Source organism: Sturnira hondurensis, unplaced genomic scaffold (assembly GCF_014824575.4).
Source record: "Sturnira hondurensis isolate 20B ecotype Veracruz unplaced genomic scaffold, ASM1482457v3 Scaffold0021143, whole genome shotgun sequence".
Lineage (NCBI taxonomy): Eukaryota > Metazoa > Chordata > Mammalia > Chiroptera > Phyllostomidae > Sturnira > Sturnira hondurensis.
Window position 1 is genome coordinate 21,800,907 of NW_028093774.1, and position 21,543 is coordinate 21,822,449.

General features: G+C 40.2%; 1 protein-coding gene across 2 annotated transcripts in view; it reads right to left on the minus strand.

Moving 5' to 3' along the window:
• PSEN1 (presenilin 1) overlaps positions 1 to 21,543 on the minus strand; it is a 54,231-nt gene that overhangs the window by 4,190 nt on the left and 28,498 nt on the right. For both annotated transcript variants that reach the window (XM_037031799.1, XM_037031800.1), the window contains 6 exons: positions 14,034 to 14,101; positions 11,162 to 11,382; positions 8,320 to 8,418; positions 5,915 to 6,001; positions 1,799 to 1,972; positions 652 to 770 (listed from right to left, as the gene is read on the minus strand). In XM_037031799.1, coding sequence (XP_036887694.1) covers positions 652 to 770; positions 1,799 to 1,972; positions 5,915 to 6,001; positions 8,320 to 8,418; positions 11,162 to 11,382; positions 14,034 to 14,101 — 768 coding nt within the window. The remainder of the gene's footprint in view (positions 1 to 651; positions 771 to 1,798; positions 1,973 to 5,914; positions 6,002 to 8,319; positions 8,419 to 11,161; positions 11,383 to 14,033; positions 14,102 to 21,543) is intronic.

Consider the following 21,543-nt stretch of genomic DNA (forward strand, 5'->3'; position numbering starts at 1 on the left):
CACAAAATAAATGCAATGTAAAGGCTCCCATCTAACTTCACTTGCATATGAAACATCAGAGATTCTATTTTCAGTGAAAAAAAAAGGTGTAAGAACTATCTTATGAGTAATTTACTTAAATCACGGTTTTGAAAGCTTCAAGGTTCTTGCTGTGGCTCTACCAGCCAGATCTACCGGAGGCATCATGCTAACCTTCTGCACCTCCTGCTTCCTGCCCAGAGGAACCCATACACTGAGGTGGTTGTATTAAATGCAAAACCACCACCAGACTCAGGGACTAAGTGAGGACCTGCTCACCCCTTTCAGACACAGCTGGTTTCCTACAGATCCATGCTGCCTGAAGCAGAGGTTCCTAATTAGAAGTACTTATCACCATTTCCTGGGGAACTTTAAAAATAAGATACACTATTGAAACAAACTGAGTAAGAATGTCTCAGGGTGGGAACACACAGTTTTCGGAGGGCCCAGGTGACTCTAACGTGTGGCCACTCGGAGAACTGCGCAGGTGAGGTCTGATCAGTTGCCGTATGAACTCCCCAGATGATGGGAACACAGGCCCAGCTGGGGTTAAAACAGGACCGCCTCCAAACCGCAGCACCATCAGAGCTTCAAGGTGAGGGGTTGGACATGTTTGCAGGAGTGTGTACTTACAATTAATATGGCTACAAAACAGGCGATGGTCGTGTTCCAGTCCCCACTGGCTGTTGCAGAAGCTTTACCGACTAGAACACTGTAGAAAATGAAATCTCCTAATCCAAGTTTCACTCCCCCTAAAAGGAAAGATCACAAACATAAAAAGTTGCAACTCTTTGCTATGATTTCACAGTTCAAAAATGTCACTGCTCCACTCCACCCTGCACTGAGTAAGAAGTCAGTAAATGATATCACACAAAATTAGGCTTGAGCTAGGTTTTCTCTCTTTTTTTCACAATAGAGTTTCAGACTCTGTAGCTGACTCTGTGTGTGTGTGTGTAAGATTTTATTTATTTATTTTTGGAGAAAAGGGAAGGGAGAGAGAAAGAGAGGGAGAAAGAGAGGGAGAGAAATATCAGATGATTGCCTCTCACACATGTCCATCCAGGGACCTGGTCCACAACCCAGTGGGCATGTGCCCTGACTGGGAATCGAACCTGCAACCCCTTGGTTTGGAGGCCGGCGCTCAATCCACTGAGCCATACCAACCAGGGCTATAAATGCTGATTTTTAAAAGGTTGTTCCAGAAGACATATGGACCTTCTGGAGATCAGTTTCTAATGTAAATGGAGGCTTTTATATTGTAAGTAACCATAAGTCTAGTTTAAAACACTACTACAGTCAGAGATGGTTGTATAGTGGTAGATGCTGAGAGGATGAAAGAATGTTGATTATTAGTTTATATTGGTCTCAGAAAAATATTAATCTGAAGTTAGAAGGGGTTGGCCAACAAAGAAAATACTAATGTAAAAGGTTGAGGTATTCAAATCCATAGATTTCTTATAGTGAAGAGTGAAAAATATTAATAAATATTTCTACACAAGCATACTGCAGCCATGAAGTCTTATTGTAAAAAGAATTTCAAAGAAATCTTTGACCTTATGAAACAAATACCAAAGGGTCAATTTCAAAAGCCCGAGGAAAACTTGACCCAGCAGCACATGGAGCTACGAGAAAAGCACCAACTACTGGTACTTCCCACTGGAAGCTGTGCTGGCATTTAGAATCAGACCGTCAGGCTCTCGATTCACCGGTGTGGGGAGAGGGCGGCGCTGCAGCACCTAAGGAACCCGCGGCCCTTCCCCCAGGACAGCTGTGCACATACTTTCCTCCGGGTCCTCACTGGCGACGATGCTGCTGGAGAGCTCCTGCACGGCAGCTCGTGACTCAGCCGTGGAGCGATGAGGTCCCAGGCGACTGTCCCTCTGGGCTTCCCACTCCTCACTGAAGCCACCATCATCACCCTCTGCCACAGGGTCTTGTGGCTCACTCTCTGTGCCTTCGAGAAAAAGTAGAAAATGCTAATATTCAGCTCTAATATTCAGCAAAATTCTTTTTTTTAGAAAAGATTTTGTTTATTTATTTGTTTATTAGAGGGGAAGGAGAGAGGGAGAGAAACATTAATGTATGGTTGCCTTTTGTGCATCCCCTGCTGGTAGTTAGCCTGCAAGGAATCGGCCTGCAACCCAGGCATGTGCCCTGATTGGGAATCGAACCGTGATTGTCTGGTTCACAGGCCCGAGCTCAATCCACTGAGCTACACCAGCCAGGGCAGAAAAATTCTTAAGGTCTTTAAGAAAATTACATGGAAACCGTAACTACTTGATTGGCACTGTAACTGGGATAGGTGGCTCTGAAAGCACAAAACATGGGCTGTGGCGGGGCCTGCTGGCTGCTCCCACAATAGCCAACCTCCCCCGCCCCGCCCCTTTTCCTGAGGGCAGAGTCCGATGTGTTTGGGTTTCCACCGCTCAGCTCCACACCTGAGTCTGGTGGTAAAACCCAGCAAAGCCAAGGCAAGCCAAGCATGGCACTCCCCCCCTTCCTCTTCCCAGGGAGAATGCTGAGGCTGTGGGTTTGGTGCTGGTCAGTGTGTGATGCAGCGAAGTCTGCTAGGAATTCGGGGGAATTTCCCACTGTTTCAGATAAACTTAGGAAGACACTACCACCCCTTTGTTTCCCTGGGTGTTGTTTTATCTGGACGTGTTGCCTGGACCTGCACTTGTTATCTGTGATCACCAGGAGCAGGGGCCAGGGCCACGCCTATACCTAAAGATGGCACAGCAGGAAGATGGAACAAACCAGAGCCCTTGGTAACACCAGTGAGCCACAAAATTAACCAGTCACACAGACGTCCACACCTCAGGATTCTGGTCACATAAGAGAACACATTCCCTCTTTGTTTAAAGCCAATGAGTCGGGTTTTCTGTTGTCTGCAGCCGAAAGCTTTCTAACCGATGGTACCCGGCACTGGCTTTAGGGACTGGGTTACAAAAGTGGACCATTCCCGGCAGCAGGGAGGGGAGGCGGTGCCTATTTAATGGGCCAGTCATTCCATCATGATGATGGTCGGTCTGGCTGAGCATTGTGAGCCTACATGACAGTCTCCAAAGTGTTCTGCACATCAAAAATAATCAAAATGCATTAAGTTGATCCTTTCTTTCCTTTTCTTAAAAGTAAAAGTGACACATACTCATAGCAGAGGTAGATTTACCATGAATAAATAAAGCCTGCACACTTTAGGCCTTGCTTTGCAGGTTTTTTCTGGGAGGGGCCCTCACTATTTTGTATTTATAATTTGTATTCTTTTTTAAAAAGATTTTATTTATTTATCTTCAGAGGGGAAGGGAAGGAGAGAGGGAGAGAAACATCCATGTACGGTTGCCTCGGGTGTGTCCCCTGCTGGGAACTGGCCTGCAACTCAGGCATGTGCCCTGACTGGGAATTGAACCTTGATCCTCTGGTTCGCAGGCCTGCGCTCAATCCACTGAGCTATACCAGCCAGGGCTGTATTCTTTTTCTTTTTTTTTTAAATTTTTTCTTTTATTTTATTCATTTATCTTTAGAGGGGAAGGGAAGGAGAGAGGAAGAGAAACATCAATGTATGGTTGCTTCTTGTGCATCCCCTGCTGGGAACTGGCCCCTGCAGGGAACTGGCCTGCAACCCAGGAATGTGCCCTGACTGGGAATTGAACCGTGATTGTCTGGTTCACAGGCCCACGCTCAATCCACTGAGCTATACCAGCCAGGGCTTTGTATTCTTTTTCTTAACCAGGGCTCCACAAAACTGGAATCTCCCCTGGTTTGGAGTTTATGAAGTCATATTAGCATAAGGTTTATAAACAAAAACAGCAGTCCTTGCCCTGCCCCTCACCTCCTCATTCCTACTTTCCCCCCTTTCAGCTGTTTCTTTTGGCATTAACCTCCATAACTAATTATCAGTAGCGTGAGCGTAGTACCGTATCTGATGTTTCTGTTTTAGGTTAAAACTCAGTCACTTCCTTCAGAGAAATAAAACACAGCTCCCATACTCAGGCATGCAAATTTAATTCTCCCTATATTCTCAAGATGTCGTAATTTTATGCTTAGTTCAGTTTTTATAGTATCATAATGCAAATAGTATTTACAACTAAACTATTTCATTACAACCAGAATATGCTCTAATCACACATGCTTCTTTTGTATAAGTTCCTCCCCACTCCCCGGAAAACTGCCTCATGTCCTTGTAACTAATTCTCTGTGTATTATGACCAACTCAACCTCAAACTCCTAACAGAGCTAACACCCAGATAAGCCCCTGTGCTATTATGTTTTCCTTGCACAGACACCCCTCTTGGAGTCCCGGGCCCATCCACTCCAGTCTAGCCTCTGGCTCCTCTAGCAGTGGCTGTCAACTAGAAGGCAGTGCCTCCCCTCCAGGGGTTGTCTGGGAATGACTGTGATGGAGGAGGTCTGGTAACTCTCATACCGTGAGACCACTATGGGCAGTGGGCGAGGGGCCAGAAACAGTCCAAGTCCTGCACTGTGAGAAGCCCCACACCACGAAGCACTGCCCCACCCAAAATACCAGTAGCAGGCCCACCAAAGAACGCTGTGGTTCATCTAGCTCCTCCTCACTTCAAGGCCCTTGCCCAAGTTTCCTCTTCTGGAAAGCTCTTCCCTTCCTCATCTGGCCATCTAGTACCACCTCCTCAGGGAAGCCTTCCTTGACTTTCCAGAATAAATGAGATGCCTGTGCTATAAACTTCCATAGCAACTTACACTTCTCCTTGATAGCACTTATGACAGCTGTATGAATTACTTGCTGAATGTCTGTGTCTCCCCAAATAGGCTATAAGCTCCACAGGGCCGGGATACCTCCCTCAGTGCTATACGCCCAGTGCCTAGCAAAATATCAGGCACACGGTCAGGTGCTCAATCAACATTTGTCAAAAGAACAAAGCCTTCATGTACCAACCACACACTTAAACTCACATACATATAAACATACACATTCATAAACAACCAACCTTTTAACTTTCTTTAGCTTAACACAGGTTAAAACAATAACCAGACTTGAAGCAGTCATTGCCAATCTATTTCCCACTTCCCCAGTACGTCTCCTGTCAGTACAACGTCACCTGTTCTGCTGCCGTGCTCACTGCAGAATGAGCCTGGGATCTCTGGGCCTCAAGCAGGAATTTTCTCAGTCACCCAACAGCTACAACAGCAGTTCACTTGACTCCGGAACACCTAAACACTTCCTTTCCTGACCAAGAGGAACTCGGGTAAGGCCCCTTTCACTCCCCTCCCCACCCTTTATTCTGCCTTTTTTCAGCTTCCTTATAAGGTTAGTCCTTTACTTTCCTTTTAAAAAAAAAGTTTCCTTTTTCTTGACTATGGATAGTTTTGTTGGTCAACTCTTTCCAACACCAACTCCTGACTTAATTAAGTTCTCCCTAACGTCATCTGCAGGCTCTGTGCCTGGACCTTTCAACCTCCCGTCCCAGGTTGTCACCACTGTCCCCCTCTGGAAGGCCACGTCTACCTGGAAGAGTTCATCTTGTCAGTATAAAAAGCATCACATATAAAAGCAAAATTATTTTTAAGTTACTCTGGCCATGTCAGTCAAGAGATTCTCGTTTCTAACATGTTTGGAGGGAGAGCGTACTTTTTCTTTTTAAAATCGGCCCCAACCTGAACCTTCCCACACTGGTATTAGTGGGATTCAACAGCAGACATTCTTAGCCTACGGCGCTTTGCCTGTCCTGTTGGGTTTGCGGCACCTGATCCCCTAATATTTATCTGTATTTACTAGGTAATACTATAGCTTTCAGGAGATTTTCAAAGGAATCTATGACCAAAGAAAGAGGTTATAATCATTACTTTATAACTCATTGTTAGTCTGTAAGATGACAATGACCCTAAAAACCCAGGATATTACCAAATAAAAGTCACCTACCTTGTGCATTGTAACTGGAGTTTTTGGATACCTTCCTCTGGGCTTCGGGGTCTCCTTTCGCCATATTCACCAGCCACACCATTGTCGCTATTGAGAAAGACAGAAGTCCAGGTAAGCACGAGAAACATAGAAGGAAGTGCATGGAGAGAGAACAGGCCCTCAGTTCTCTACACAGATCACCAATGTCCTTAATGCGCCCTTAAGAGTCCTTAACCATCAGAAGAAAATGTATATTAAAAACCACAAAAGGTTCTCTTTGATTTTGGCATACAAAAAATTCTGAAATGGAATGTTACTGAAGCTTTAAAACTGCAGCTGCTATTATAAAACTGTTCATCATTTACAGTCCCTGAAAAGTAACTGAAAAAAAATAGCTGGTCAGGCCAGCAAGATTCCACTGAGATACAGCTGAACTAGTTGAATATCCTAAAACAGCACAAATTCAATGATAAAAATTACTTCTTGGAACCAAATCACGGAACAATCTAGGGCTCACAAGAGTTTCAGATGTTTATTGTAATGCTAAAAATGCATGGAAAAAGTTTCCTTCATATTATGTCTCACTTCTGGGACTTAATAATGCTAATCTGTGTTACATAGAGAGAATAAGAAAGAAGGTTAAAAGCAGTAAACGAAGGGGAGAGTCCACTGGCCTCTTATGCGTCCCTCCCACAAACACATAGCCATGTAAGTCTAGATACACACGCGCACATCTGTTACATTTCAGTTAAGAGACAACACGAATACTTTAAAATGGCAAAGTGGCTTCTCATAAATTGCAGGGGAATGAAAAAGGGTAGAGATGCTCCTGGACGGGAATTTGGGAACATTTAACAAAACTATATATGCATTGACCCTTCAACCCAGGAATACCACTGCTGGAGAATTTACCCTGAAAATACACCAACAATAATATAAAAATACATAAAAACACATATCATACAGGGCTGCAGCAAGAACTGAAAACCCAACCTCATCAGAGTAAGCAATTTTAAACAAAATACTTGGCATCTATGTCTCCCTGGTCTTTTATCACTGATTTTTTATTATACCCATGTTCCTAATACTCTTATGATATAAAAGAAATGCACAACCAAAGAGGATGAAAAGTTTATAGTAGGCACACTTATTTGTGGCTTGGTTACTTGAGGTCAAACAAGTTACGTTACACAGTAACAATGAACTGATCAAAGCCAACGAAAGCCAGCCAGGCAACACCCTGTGCAACTGAACCCAAACCCATGGACGAGAAACAGAAGGGCAACCATCACGTACAAAGCTTACGGATTTCTGTAGCCTTCCTGACAACAAAGGCAGCAGATATTTATTTCATTTATGCAAGTATAAATAATATTGCTTCAAACTCTTTTAACATTTAATATCACTACGGAAACCATGGGTCAATAGACTCTTTCTATAAAGGGCCTAATAGTAAACATTCCAGGCTTGTGGGTCACATCTGGTCCCTGTCACGTTTTCTTCTTTCTTCTTATTTCTTTATCTTCTGCTCAAGAACCGTTCAGGGTTCTCCAGTGATTGTGAAACGCATACAGAGATCTAAACCAGGCACTCTAAGCCCTAGTCTGCCTTTCCAAACTCTTCAGGTGCTCTCCCCATTTTGTACTTCATGTTCTAGTCACACCGAACACTCTGAATGTATAAAGAGGCCCCACGTTTACACCTCCAACCCATTCTTTCTGACAAGACCTCACTGGGAGCCCACTTCCATCTGTGCTTGCCAGAATCCAGCCCATTCATAAAAGAGTCAATCAAAACGCTCTCTTCCATGAAGTCTTCCCTGATTCCCCAGCCAGATTTTCCCTCTTTTGAACTCTCTCTACATTTTGATTGTGTCTCTTCTGAATCTGATAACATTCTGTCTTGGATGTTACTCATTTATATACCCATCCTATCTCACCTCTAAATTGTAAGCAAATGAGCCGAGGGAAGGTAAAGTATCTCACTCATCTTTATGTCCCTCACAGTGCTCTGTGGGAGACCGGGTCAATGCCCAGCTGAATGATGGGGAGAGTATGACTCTAAAAAGAACGGCGAACACATCCTGAAGGAACAGTACAATTCTTTCATAAGTGAGGGCAAGGGTCACCTGCAATGTATGTATGTAGCAAATACTCAGTAACACATGCCTAGTAAGATTTTAAGTGTGAATACTGGCTTCCCAGCCTCTAAATATTTCTTCTATTTGTACACATATTAAAAATGCTTGAACCAATGTCAGGTAGAAGACAGCAATTTTCAAGGAAAACAGAGACTTGCAAGAGTCCCATTAAAACGCTGTGCATCCAGGATGAGACAGGGCACCAGGACAATGCCCGTACTTACATGTGTCGGTCCCTACACAGTCTAAGCTTTTTACTAATTTCACACCATCCCGAAATACTCACATGAGTAAATGAGGGCTGGAAATAGAGTTTCATTTCTCTCCTGAGCTGTTTCAACCAGCATACGAAGTGGGCCTTTTGGACACAAAACAGCCACTAAGTCTAGAAAGAAAAATAGAAATGACATCTGAAAAAAACTATTGGCTAAACTTGTAAATGTATGTGTTAGAAATCAGCCAACAGAAAAGGTTTAATTTTTTAATGCAAACAGATGTTGAATGAATATGAAACAAAATGCAGGTAAACTGATGGAGGGGAAACCTAAACAAAATATGCAAAACCATTCAGAAGGCCTGTGCAAACTTCATTTTAGTTTTGACTGCTATTTGGTTAGTTTACAACGTATCATCACTGGGTTCTAGGAACAAGTCTTCCCAGCTTGAAGAAAAGAGACATAATGAGACGGAACTACTCCAAAGCAGTGCCCGTGTCAATTTCCAATGAGCTGAAACGGGCACAAGCCATTTCCAAACAAACCCCACCTCTGAGCCACAGAAGCTTTACTCTAAGAGGAAGTTAATAAAGGTATTTGATGAAACTTTTCAAAATATGAAGAGCAGAGAAGAGATTTGTCTCCTCTCCTTTTAAAAGATAGTACATGTATCTATACATGTACGATACTACTTAGGGGAACTTAAAACAAAAGGGAGTAAATTTAAACATAACAAAATAACTAATAAACGTTTCCATGAGAGAGTTTAACATTTCTTTAGTTCTCCTATCAAAGGCATTTCATGTTTAGGTTTTAGAACATACATATTTTCACGGAACAGCAGCTCAGAGAAGAAACAATATGCCTAAATCATTTTTTAAACACTTTATTTATTTTAGAGAGGGGAAGGGAAAGGGAAGGAGAGGGAGAAAACATCACTGTATGGTTGTCTCTCGTGTGCCCCCTACTGGGGGCCTGGCCTACAACCCAGGCCTGTGCCCTGACTGGGAATCAAACTGGAGACCCTTTAGTTCTCAGGCCAGAACTAAATCCACTGAGCCACACCAGCCAGGGCTGCCTAAATTATTCTTGATTCTACCACCATCTCTTTTCATTAACAGCAATTATTCTTACATTTTCTGTTGTGAAAATTCAGAATGTAGAAAATTCGAACATTTAAAAGTATAAAATGGGTACAGCTGTGTTTGTGAAGGAAGACTTGACAGTGTGTGCTGATGTAACAATCACTCAGATGCATTTAGTTAAAAAACCCCTCACGCCTGTGAACGGTCATGTCCGTACACCATTGCTGCTACTACTAATGTAGCGAAACACACACACACACAAGAAGTTGCTACTCTTATTGCTTCCACTGCACTTTGGTTTGAATAAAAAAGGGAAATTGGCTGTACTCCAAAATAATGAGATTTTCAACCTGTTTGAAGCTGCCATGTCCTGTCACTACCTTGGTTTTATGACGCACTTCTTTCTATAGAATTGCTAAGTAATAAACTCCCTTATTTCTAGAGTAATTGAAGTGAATTAATAACCTTTGTGACAATATAAAGTATATTGAGACCTTGTGAAAAATGAAATTGAGGATCATTACTCTAAATTAAATCCGTAATTTTTCAACCGGCACGCAGCGAGAAGCCTACTGGTGTACCGTGAGAGTTTCTAAAACATGCAATACCTGACCAGGCAGGGAGTCAGGGGCGCTGACCTCCTTTCCCTCAGAGTGTCAAATAAAAAAATGGCAACACCCAACACAACAATAGCTATTCTGTGTGAATGAATCAGAGTTATACCTGTTTTTGTTAGATCAGCAAAAAAAAGAATTTTTTGGTGTGCTGCAGAATTTTAGTAATTAGTTTATGTGTGCCATGAGATGAAAAAGGTAGAAAATTGCTGCTCTAAACATTCGATACAAAAGTCTTGTATTATAAAGGAACTCAAAGCTCTAGAGGTAATTATTTGTATAATGTCTGGAAGAAAGAAAGGGTTGATGGAGAGAAAGTGTAATGTAGTAGAAAGAATACTGAATTTGGGATTTTCATTCTACATCAAACAGTATAGGCTTGGGCAAATACCTTTATAAACTTCAGGTTTCTTAGCAGTAAAACAAGGACCACTGCCTTGCTTATATCATAGGATTATACAGAAAAAAAGTAACAGCTAATACTTATTGACAGATACTGTTCTATGTGTATTTTATGTATTGTTCAATTTGACCTTCCTAATAACTAAGACTCATGGCTTAAGTAATATGTCTGTGGTCACGTAGCTAATGAGTGACAGAGTAGAAGAGTCTGGACTTGAACCCAGGCAGTCCTTCTCCAGAACTAGTATTTTATTTTTAAATATCCAAAATGGAACCAGGCTCATTATTACTCTTCATTACAAGTCCCCCTGACTATGGAAATACAGCGGCATGTTTAATTAAATTCTAACTTGCTCTATATGTCATATTGGTGCTCTCTGAGGCCTGTGGCCTGAGACTGGTAAGGAAGGTGAAGTTCCACTGAATACCTTGTTCAGAGCCCAGCACTGTGTATTGTTAGGAGTGAAATGTTAACGTCACCATTAACAATGTCTGGAGCCCTGGTTGGTGTGGCTCAGTGGACTGAGTGCTGGCCTGTATTTCGAAGGTTGCCTCTCCGTCTTCTGACCAGAAATCTGTGGACCTTCCACTAATCTATCACAGAGTTAAACTGGAGGTGGTAATAAAACATTTTTTAAGAATTTAACCTCAAAATAATTGAAATCTTTATATGGGAAACATACCACAGCTAATTAATTACTTACTAAAGCCCTGTGGGATATAACCACTATCATTTCTGAAGTCAAGATAACTGGGAAGGAAAATACACCAGTGAGGTATTTCTATGACAAAGTGTGTATCTTGGGTTCTACCGTATACTGAAATCACCGCCAAGATGAGCCACGCAGTCCATTCCGGGAGGTACTTGATAAACACCAAGGCCATGAGGGCGCTGATCATGATGAGATAGGCCTGCTGGAGTCGCAGAGGCCCTTTCCAATGAATGGCGATCATTCCCACCACACCAAAGTTCCAGATCAGGAGTGCAACAGTGATGTAGTCCATGGCAACATTGTAGGTCTTAAACACTTCCCTAAACAAATTAAACAGAGATATAACATGATTCACGTGCAATAATTTTTATCAAAACACTGCTTAGAACTAGGATTCCCAAATATTTGATATTCATATCCCATCTTCATATTTTTCTATCAACTGTGCTGTTATTTAACATTTTTCTTTAAAATTAATTCAGTTTTTTCCTCAAGTTATTTTAACAGAAAACTATCATTTATATAAATGGGAAACCAGTACCATAGACTACAGTTGTAAAAAATACAAAAACTAAAAAGGGCCACATACCACCTAAAATACCACTCTATGCTTTGGGAAGCCTTCATTTAAAATATCAAACATTGGGCCCTGGATGGTGTAGCTCAGTGGATTGAGCACAGGCCTGCAAACCAAAGGATTGCGGTTCGATTCCCAGTCAGGGCACATGCCTGAGTTGCAGGCCAGTTCCCAGCAGGGGACTCATGAGAGGCAACCATACATTGATATTTCTCTCCTTCCCTTCCCCTCTAAAGATAAATAAATACAATCTTTAAAAATTTTTTAAAAAATCAAACACTAGGCCCTGGCTGTTAGCCCAAGAGCTTAAAGATCACGTAGTCAACTCCCAGTCAGGGCATATGCCCAGAGGTTCTGCGTCTGGTAGGGGCACATATGAAAGGCAACCAACTGATGTTTCTCTCTCACAATCCATGTTTCTTTTAATTTTTAAAAATACTTTGTATTGATTATGGTTTTATAGTTGTCCCAATTTCTCTCCCTTTGCCCCCCTCCACCTGGTACTCCCATTCCTTCCAGTGATCCATCCTCCCCCAACTTCATGTCAATGGGCCGTGCGTAGAAGTTCTTCGGCTTCTCCATTTTCTATACTGTTCTTAACATCCCCATCTGTTTTGTACCTACCAATTTATACTTCTTAATCCCTGCACCATTCTCCCCATTTTTCCCCTTCCCACTCCCATCTGATAACCCTCCAAATAATCTCCATATCTAAGATTCTGTTCCTATTTTGGTTGTTTGCTTAGTTTGTTTTTTTAGATTCAGTTAGTTGTTGACAGTTGTGAATTTGTTGCCCTTTTAATGCTCATAGTTTTGATCTTCTTTTTCTTAAATAAGTCTTTTTAAAAGTCCATATAATAATGGCTTGGTGATGATGAACTCCTTTAGTCTTATCTTGTCTGGAAAGCATTTTATCTGCCCTTCCATTCTAAATGATAGCTTTGCTGGGTAGAGTAACTAGGTTGTAGGTGCTTGCTTTTCATCACTTTGAATAATTCCCAGCCCTTTCTTGCCTGCAAAGTTTCTTTTGAGAAATCAGCTGAGAGTCTTATGAGGAGACGATCTCCTTAGGAATCTCCTTTGTAGGTAACTAACTGCTTTTCTCTTGCTGCTTTTAAGATACTCTCTTTATCTTTAACTTCTGGCATTTTAATTATGATATGCCTTGGTGTGTTCCTCCTCAGGTCCAATGCCTTTGGAACTTTCTGGGCTTCCTGGACTTCCTGGAAGTCTATTTTCTTTGCTAGATTGGGGAAGTTCTCCATTATTTTTTCAAATAAGTTTTCAATTTCTTGCTCTTCCTCTTCTCCTGGCATACCCATGGGTTTGGATGTTGGTATATCTGGAGATGTTCCAGAGGCTTCTTAGTCTATCCTCTTTTTGAATTCTTTTTCCTTCTTGCTGTTCTGATTAAATGCTTGTTTTCCTTGTTTCAAACCATTGATTTGATTCTCAGCTTCACCCTCTCAACTGTTGATTCCCTGTAGATTTTTCTTTACTTCACTTGGTGTAACCCTCATTTCTTCCTGGGTCATTTTTATGCTATTGCCATATTCAGTGAATTCTTTGAGCATCCTGATAACCAGTGTTTTGAACTCTGCATCTGATAGGTTGGTTACTTGTTTTGTTTCATTCTTTTTGTTCTGATCCTTCATTTGGGCCATATTTCTTGGTCTCCTCAATTTGGGAGCCCCCCTGTGTATTTGATAGAGCTGCTTTGACTCCCTTAGTAGCGTGGCCTATTGCAGAAGGGCATACCTGTCAATTATGTGGGGTGGAGTCTTAGGTGATTGCCAGGGTGGAGAAACCCATTTCACAGTTTTGTGGCTCTTTATGGGGTGAGGGCTTAGAGGGGGGACAATGCCACTGCCTGGGTGCTGGAGGTCTGCCTGGGAGGAAGCTGTTTCCCGGCACTTGCCTTGTTTCCAGTCACTTCACTTTCTTCCTGTATGCCACCTGTGCCCTCTCAGCTTTTGTCCTGGTGCTGAATCCCAGAGAGGTGGGTCTCAGTAAGTCATAAGTCCGTAGGGACCCTGTAAGAGGAGCCTTCTGAGAATCTGGCAGTTTCTTCTACCACCCTGACTCCCACTGTTTTTTATAGCCAGAAGTCGTGGGGGATTTATCTTCCTGGTGCTGGAACCCTGGGCTGCTGAGTGGTCCGGTTTGGAGTTGGGGATGCTCACTCTGGAAGTATCCCTCCTGATTTTTATCCAGCACTGGTAACATCCCTACTGGTAATATTAACTTGTCTTATATATACCAAGTATGAGCTATCTATGGAAACAATTATAACTAAAAAGTAATTCATCAATAAAGGACATGGCTTTAAGTGACTAACAGAGACCTCAAACAGAATTAATTTCTAAAAATTAGACCAAATATTTTACCACTTACCCCAAATAAATGAATGAGAAAAAGAACAGCAACAATAGAGATGAAATAATAAGCCAGGCATGGATGACCTAGAAAAGGAAGAATTTCAATATAATTAACAGATCCCATAACCCTAAAAATTACAAATTTCTTACTTCAAAAATAGTACATTATTTCTGTATATATTATTCTTTTCAAATGACTGAACACATATGGCTTTAGGTTCAGTGCATTCTTATATAGAACTCCTTGGAGCTGAACAACTTTTTGGTAAACAGAAATTTCAGCAAGATATATATATATATATATATATATATATATATATATATACACACACACACACACACTTGTTCCTTTAGAAATAGGTGAAATTTTGAAAAGAATGAATTTTAAAATATCAAATTATCAACAGAGTCAACAGTTGACATTTAAACTTTAAAGTAGCAGTATTATCAAGATGCTCAGCATCACTAGCCATCAGAGAGATGCAAATTAAAATCACAATGAGATACCATTTCACACCAATCAGAATGGCCACCATAAACAAATCAACAAACAAGTGTTGGAGAGGATGTGGAGAAAAGGGAACCATAGTGCACACTCTTGGTGGGAATGCAGACTGGTACAGCCACTGTGGAAAACAATATGGAATTTCCTCAGAAAACTAAAAATGGAATTGTCTTCTGACCCGGCAATTCCACTGCTGGGATTATACCCTAAGAATTCTGAAACACCAATTCAAAAGAACCTATGCACCCCAATGTTCATAGCAGCACAATTCAAAATTGCCAAGTGCTGAAAGCAACCTAAGTGTCCATCAGTAAATGAGTGGATCAAAAAACTGTGGTACATTTACACAATGGAATTCTATGCAGCAGAAAGACAGAAGGAGCTCCTACCCTCTGCGACAACATGGATGGAACTGGAGAGCATTATGCTAAGTGAAAATAAGCCAGGTGGTGAGGGACAAATAATGTATGATCCCACCTTTAACTAGAACACAATCAACAAAAGAAAAAAGCAAACAAAATATAACCAGAGACACTGAAATTAAGAACAATCTAACGATAGCCAGAGGGGAGGGAGAGGGGACAGTGGGGGGAAGGGTTTTCAAGAACTACTATAAATGACACATGGACAAAACCAAGGGGGAAGGTGGCAGTAAGGGAGGGAGGTGGGACTGGCTGTGAGGGGAGTGGTGGTGGGGAAAATGCAGACAACTGTAATTGAACACCAATAAAGTAATTAAAAAATAAAGTAGCAATATTATCAGTGGAGGAATTTTGTAGTATACCTGAAATAAATTGAATAAAATAAATAATAAATAAAATCCAATAAAACTGAAAATCATTTTCAGTTAGGTGACCTTTGCAGGCATACATTAACTATACGGAGAAAATAGGGTTTCAAAACTATGTAACTATTTGATGAGAGAATATTCAGAACCTGAAGTTTCAGTAAGTATTGGAATGCCTTCTACTTTTATTTTATATTATGAATGTATTATTTTATGAATTCTTTGAAACACTTTGAAGTCCATCACTGTCATTCAGAATTCAGGGTTCTATATAAATGTCAGTCTCTATTACTCATGTATAGCTTATTACAGTGAGAAATAGAATCAGACTTTGATTTCTATAATCTATTACACAAGATGAAGATTGTAAATGGTAATTTTACATAATGCGTATATTTAGGAAACTACTATACAACCTAAAAGTATGAAGGTTTTAAAAACGGAATGACAAGCATGATAAATTGAGAAGTGATTTCCAATCAAAAGTGAAATTATTTCAAGGTGCATATATCCATTATTGTTGTACTTTCAATGAGTTTTATTACTTAACAACAGAAGGAGCTACTTAATAACTTTCCAATCAAACACTGAAAAAAGGAGAGAAAAAATACCTCTCCAAATTAAAAATATTGTTTTGTCTTCATTTTTTTCTAAATCTCTCACCCCTGACCCCTAGATTCAGGAGTTCAGCTCATCAGGCTCTGAGTCACTAAAGTCTAGACGTGATTAGAATTTACGTTACTTTTCTCTGGGGGTCCCGTTTTGATTACTCAAGGTGACTGATCTGTGATCATGAATTCCTCTGGGGGAAAAATACTTCTTTAAAGTTTTTGCTGCTTGTCTTTCCTTAAAAAAACTTGACCAAGTATAATTTCTAGTGTGTTCCCACAAACACTTTCTCATAAAAATTTTGAACACTACAAAGTTTAAAGATCTTTACAGTGAATACCAATATACCACCTACAGTCTACATTCACATTTTGCTATACTTGCTTCGGAACATTTCTATCTGTGTTTCCCACATATCAAAGTCACCCGAAGACACCTGTCCATTCTCCTCTAAATACTTCAACTTTAGCAAAAGATTCCACAGGCAGCCCTCACTCCATTTCCTCTGCGATCCCCCCACCCAAACAATAAAGGGTGAGCAGAAAGAAATCTGCCCACTTGCATCCTGCCCTTCCGTTCTTACAAGTCTCAGCTTTAGAAATAATCCAGTTACAAAACTAAAAAGTGTATGTGATATTATAAACAGAAAGGCTTTAAAGAGTGGAAGCTGTACACTGGTATTCCATACTAAGCTCCACATTAAGGGCTAAAATAAACATTAAAAAGTGGAAATTCTCGTCTTTCTTGAGAACTGCTTTTCACATTTTCTTTTTCCAGCAAGGGAACATAGAGATGTTGTTTATTTTAGAACACAGCATTTTTTTCTGAATTCAAAAGTAACATATGCATATAACATTTAGAAAATACGGAAATACTAAAATGTAAAAACAATTCCCACTGGCCAATGATAACCAAAGTTAGTATTTACATTTTTTATTCAGGCATGTTTTCTGTTTACACGTGTAGGCATGTGTGAAGACCTTTTAACAAAATTAGAATCAAGTAATAATACAGCTTTACATTCTGCTCTTTCAAACTTAATTTTTTGTTACAGATACATTCTGCCACAAAATATTTTTTGAAAATGATTTTTAAAAATTTCTTTTTAAAGATTTTATTTTTAGAAAGAGGGGAAGGGAGGGAGAAGAGAAGGAGAGAAACATCAATGTGAAAGAAACACAGATCAACTGCCTCTCACACACCCCTAACTGGGAACCTGGCCTGCAACCCAGGCATGTGTCCTGACTGCGAATCGAACCAATAACCTTTTAGTTTACAGAACAATGCCCAACTCACTAAGCCACACCAGCCAGGGCATGAAAATGATTTTTAAATGACACTAATATTCTATGTATATAGATGAACCCCAAACTTAACTTTTTCTTATGCATAAATTTGTGGTGTTTCTTTTTTTTTTCCAATCACAATTTATGCTAGCATGAGTATCCTAGCATGAAAATATTTTTTCCTATTTCTAGTTCTTTCTTTGGAATAAATCATAAGAGCAAAATTACTGACTCAAAGTCTACAAACTTTTTCTCATCATTGACTATTGATACATACTGGTTTAATGACTTCACAAAAAATAAAAAGGGTGGATTAATCTTTACCAAGTCAGTAGGTGACATGTTAATTTGTTATTTTAATATGCATTTCTTTTTTCATTGATATATATATATATATATATATATATGGCTCTTGCTACTAGCCATCTAGATTTCCTACTTGAAATTTTTTTAATTTGTCATTAAGATGTTCATAATTTTCTTAATGATTTGTAAGTAATCTACATATTATAAAAATATTAGTCCTTTGACTATAATAACGGTTGTAAACAGTTTTACTATTTAGATAGGTCATGTTTTATCATTTTCTGAATTATTACCTGAACACAAAGCCTCGTCTAATGATAACTAAATAGCACCTCCCCCTTTCCCAGAACAAGAGATTATAAAACAGGTCTTTTTCATCCTGCAAAAAATCCCTAATCAGATTTCCTTTGCCTTTAGGCTCTGAAAGAAAGGAGCCCCACTTTGGTACGAGAGAGCAAGTGTTTGCTCTAAACCCTGAACTATCCAGGCCAGGAATACAACAAATGATAAGTATTCATTAACTGCCTTTTCTGTGTTCTACTTTTTGAAGTGAAGAAACAAAATGAAGTCACTATGGTCAAGCTACTAAATTACTAAAATCAAGTAGGTTGAGGCATGAGGAACTCATTCTATTCTTCTTTTAATTAGCCTGGGAACTTAAACTTTTGAACCTTCTAGTTTTGCACCAATACCTGGATATACATCAAACCTTCAAATAACTGTCTGATTACTCCCTGAAGGACTAAGGAAAGAATGTTCATGTAATCAGATCACCTGATGTCCACTATCCAGACCACGGGTCATGCGGAGCAGCGATTTTTTTAACCTTTTTCATCTCATGGAACATACAAATTACTAAAATTCTGTGGCATACCCCAAAATGTATTTTTTCCCAATCTAAAAAAAAAGTGCAATTTTGATTCATTTACACTGGACGGCTACTGTTACATTGGCTGTTGTCACTTTTTTTGACAGTCTAAGGAAAAAGAGGTCACCGTCCCTGACTAAAACGTCAGGTATCGCCTGTTTTAAAAATTCTTGTGGCGCACTCGCTCAAAAATCACTGATCTAGGGCTTATCATCCCAGACTAATCCAGAAGCTAAGAACGCAGAACTGATTCTTCTCAAGAAGGTACTTTTTACTGTAAGAACCCTTAGCTTTTCTTTCTTCTTTGGAATATTCTGGGTATTGCCTAGTTACGTTTCCGGTGTGCAAACCATAAGACCCTTAAATAAATCTTTACCATTTATTTCTAGCCAGAGCATCTTGACTCATTTACAATCGGCTGCTACTTTTTAAGGTTTAGTTTTTTAGCTTCTTGTGCTTCTTAGAGACATTGCACAACCAACCATTGACATAACAAACTGTAAGGACTTATTTCCAAATAGGTTCTGGCAAGTTTCTGAATTTCTGACTCAAAAGTTCCTTTTATTTTATACTGGGAATCAAAACAAGTCAAACAACTTTAGAACTGGCTGTGCTTGCTAAGACTTGAACATTAAAAAGCAAATCAAAACAACACAAATGAATGAGTAAATGTACAAATCTGGCTGAATATGAACCTTTTAAATGGTCTAAAATGAAGCAAAACTTGCCCTGGTGGGTGTGGCTCATTGGATTGAGTGCTGGCCTGTGAACCAAAAGGTTGCTAGTTCAATTCCCAGTCACGGCACATGCCTGGGTTGCAGGCATGTGCAAGAGACAACCACACATTGACTCTCTCTCTTTCTCCCTCCTTTCTACTCTCTAAAATCTTAAAGATACACAAATAAAGTGAAACACAACTAAAACAAATACAAAATTGACCAATACTGTTATTAATATAAGGAGCATGAAGCTTGAACATTCCTCCATGAAAGCTATTCAGATGAGTCAGAAGGCCACAGCTATGGCAACCGGGTGATGGCAGCTTCATCATGACAACATGCCTGCTCATGCATCACATCTCGTGCAGAGGGGTTTTTTTTGTGTGTGTGTGTGTGTGTGAAATATTAAATCACCTAAGGTGACTCAGCCCCGCTACAGCCCAGATTTGGTGCCCTGAGAATTGTGGCTTTTCCCAAAACTAAAATCACCCTTGAAAGGGAAGAGATTTCACACAGTTGATGAGATTCAGGAAAGTACAACTGACAGTGATTGAGAGAACTGTGTGAGTCCCCAGGTGCCTACTTTGAAGGGGACTGAGGTGTTATTGTCCTATGTACAATGCTTCTTGTATCTTCTTCAATAAAAGTCTCTTACTTTTCACAGTACATGGCTGGATACCTTCTGGACAGACCTTGTATACCAAGACAGGTTCTAGGTAAAAAGGGGTGAAAGCTCACTTCACCCACCATGTGCAACTATAAAAGCTCGACAGAATGTATGCTACTAATGAGGAGTCTGAAAAGTAAAGAGAGGTAGTTGTGCTGAAAAATTAAAAGTACCAGGGAACCGAGAGTGAATTTCGGTGTCACTATTTCCACGCTAGTACTGCCCTCCTCCACCAGAACGCAACGCAATGCAACCCGAGTGGGTATTACTTAGCAAGGCAATGACAGCAAGTGCAGAAGCCCTCTAGTTCTGGCTGGGGGAAGGAGGGAAAGAGGTCTCCACACACCAGAGAAGGCAAAATCTCAGCTTCTGTTTTTTTCATTTTCTCCATTCTTTCATACTCAGTCCCCAAATAATCCTGGGGTGGTGACAAAGTGGGCAGCAGGAGTCTAAAACTTAAGAGGGATGGGAAGCTTCCCATCAGACTGGAGAAGCTGTAGTTTTCTAAGAGTAAGGCAAGTGGCCCTTGCTGTATTTCTGTCTTCACCCTTCTTGATGCTGGGAAAATAAAGCCCATCTTTCTGAAACAGGGAAATTCAAAAGAACCAAAAAGTAGCAGGGAGATCACCGAAAGGAAGCAGCTCAGGAAAGCAACCAGCTCAGGAAAGCAACCTCTTCAAGCTGTTATGAACTTGTGGCCCCATCTTCAAGATGTGCAGGTGGGGATATGACCCTAAACACACTCCCAATAAAATGTGAAAGCAGCACATAATCAAGATAAAAGTAACAAAGTAAGTCCAATAAATAAGAGAAATGAAACTGGCAGGTAAACGCTTATACGTAGACAATCTATATGGTGAAAACAGGATCAAGGAAAGCATTTAAGATATGAGTACATTTTAAAAGAGGGAGCAGAACTCTTCTCACACGGGTTTACGTCATCTAGGTGGCGATGACTACCTGTCATCACCACAGACACACTTCCTCTTCAATCTTCTCCATACGCCAATGTCAGGCTGCAGATGGTTGACACTTCCACCCTCTCCAATGTTCAACAAACAAGGCTGAACTATAATTTTAGAGTTCATGAACACTGAAAAGGTATTTGAGCTTATCAGTAACCAACTGAATGCAAATCAGGGCATTTTGCTTATTAGCTTAAAAAAATCAGCACGGATTTTTAAAAAAATTCAGTGCTGGTGAAGGTAGAATAAGACAAGAAAGTCTCATTCACTACTAGTATTAAGTACAAATTAAAAGTATAATTTAGAAAAGAAAATTTTGCACACCAAGATATGCAGATAATTTGCCCCAAAAATTCTGTCTGAAATTTTACCCTAAGAAAACAAACTGAAAAACTGAAAAAGCTCTATGCATAAAGACATTTGTTTAGAATACTGAAAAACTGCAAACAGCTTAAACGAGGAAAATACATTATAATGCACTCACTGAATTAAATATTATATAGTGATCAGACATATTTTCTAAGTATTTATAATATGAAAAAATGTTTATGCCAAAGTAAAACTGAAGAAAGGACACATACTAATTGTATTTTATATTATTCATGTTAAAAAAACTATCTACAACCCTGACTGGTGTGGCTCATTGGGTTGGGTGTTATCCGCAAACTGAAAGATCAGGGTTCGACACCTGGTCAGGACACATGCCTAGTTTTGAGCCAGGTGCCCAGCTGGGGGTGTACAAGAAGCCAAGCTGATTGATGTTTCTCTCCCTCTCTTTCTCCCTCCCTTCCCCTCTCTCTAAAAAAGAGATAAA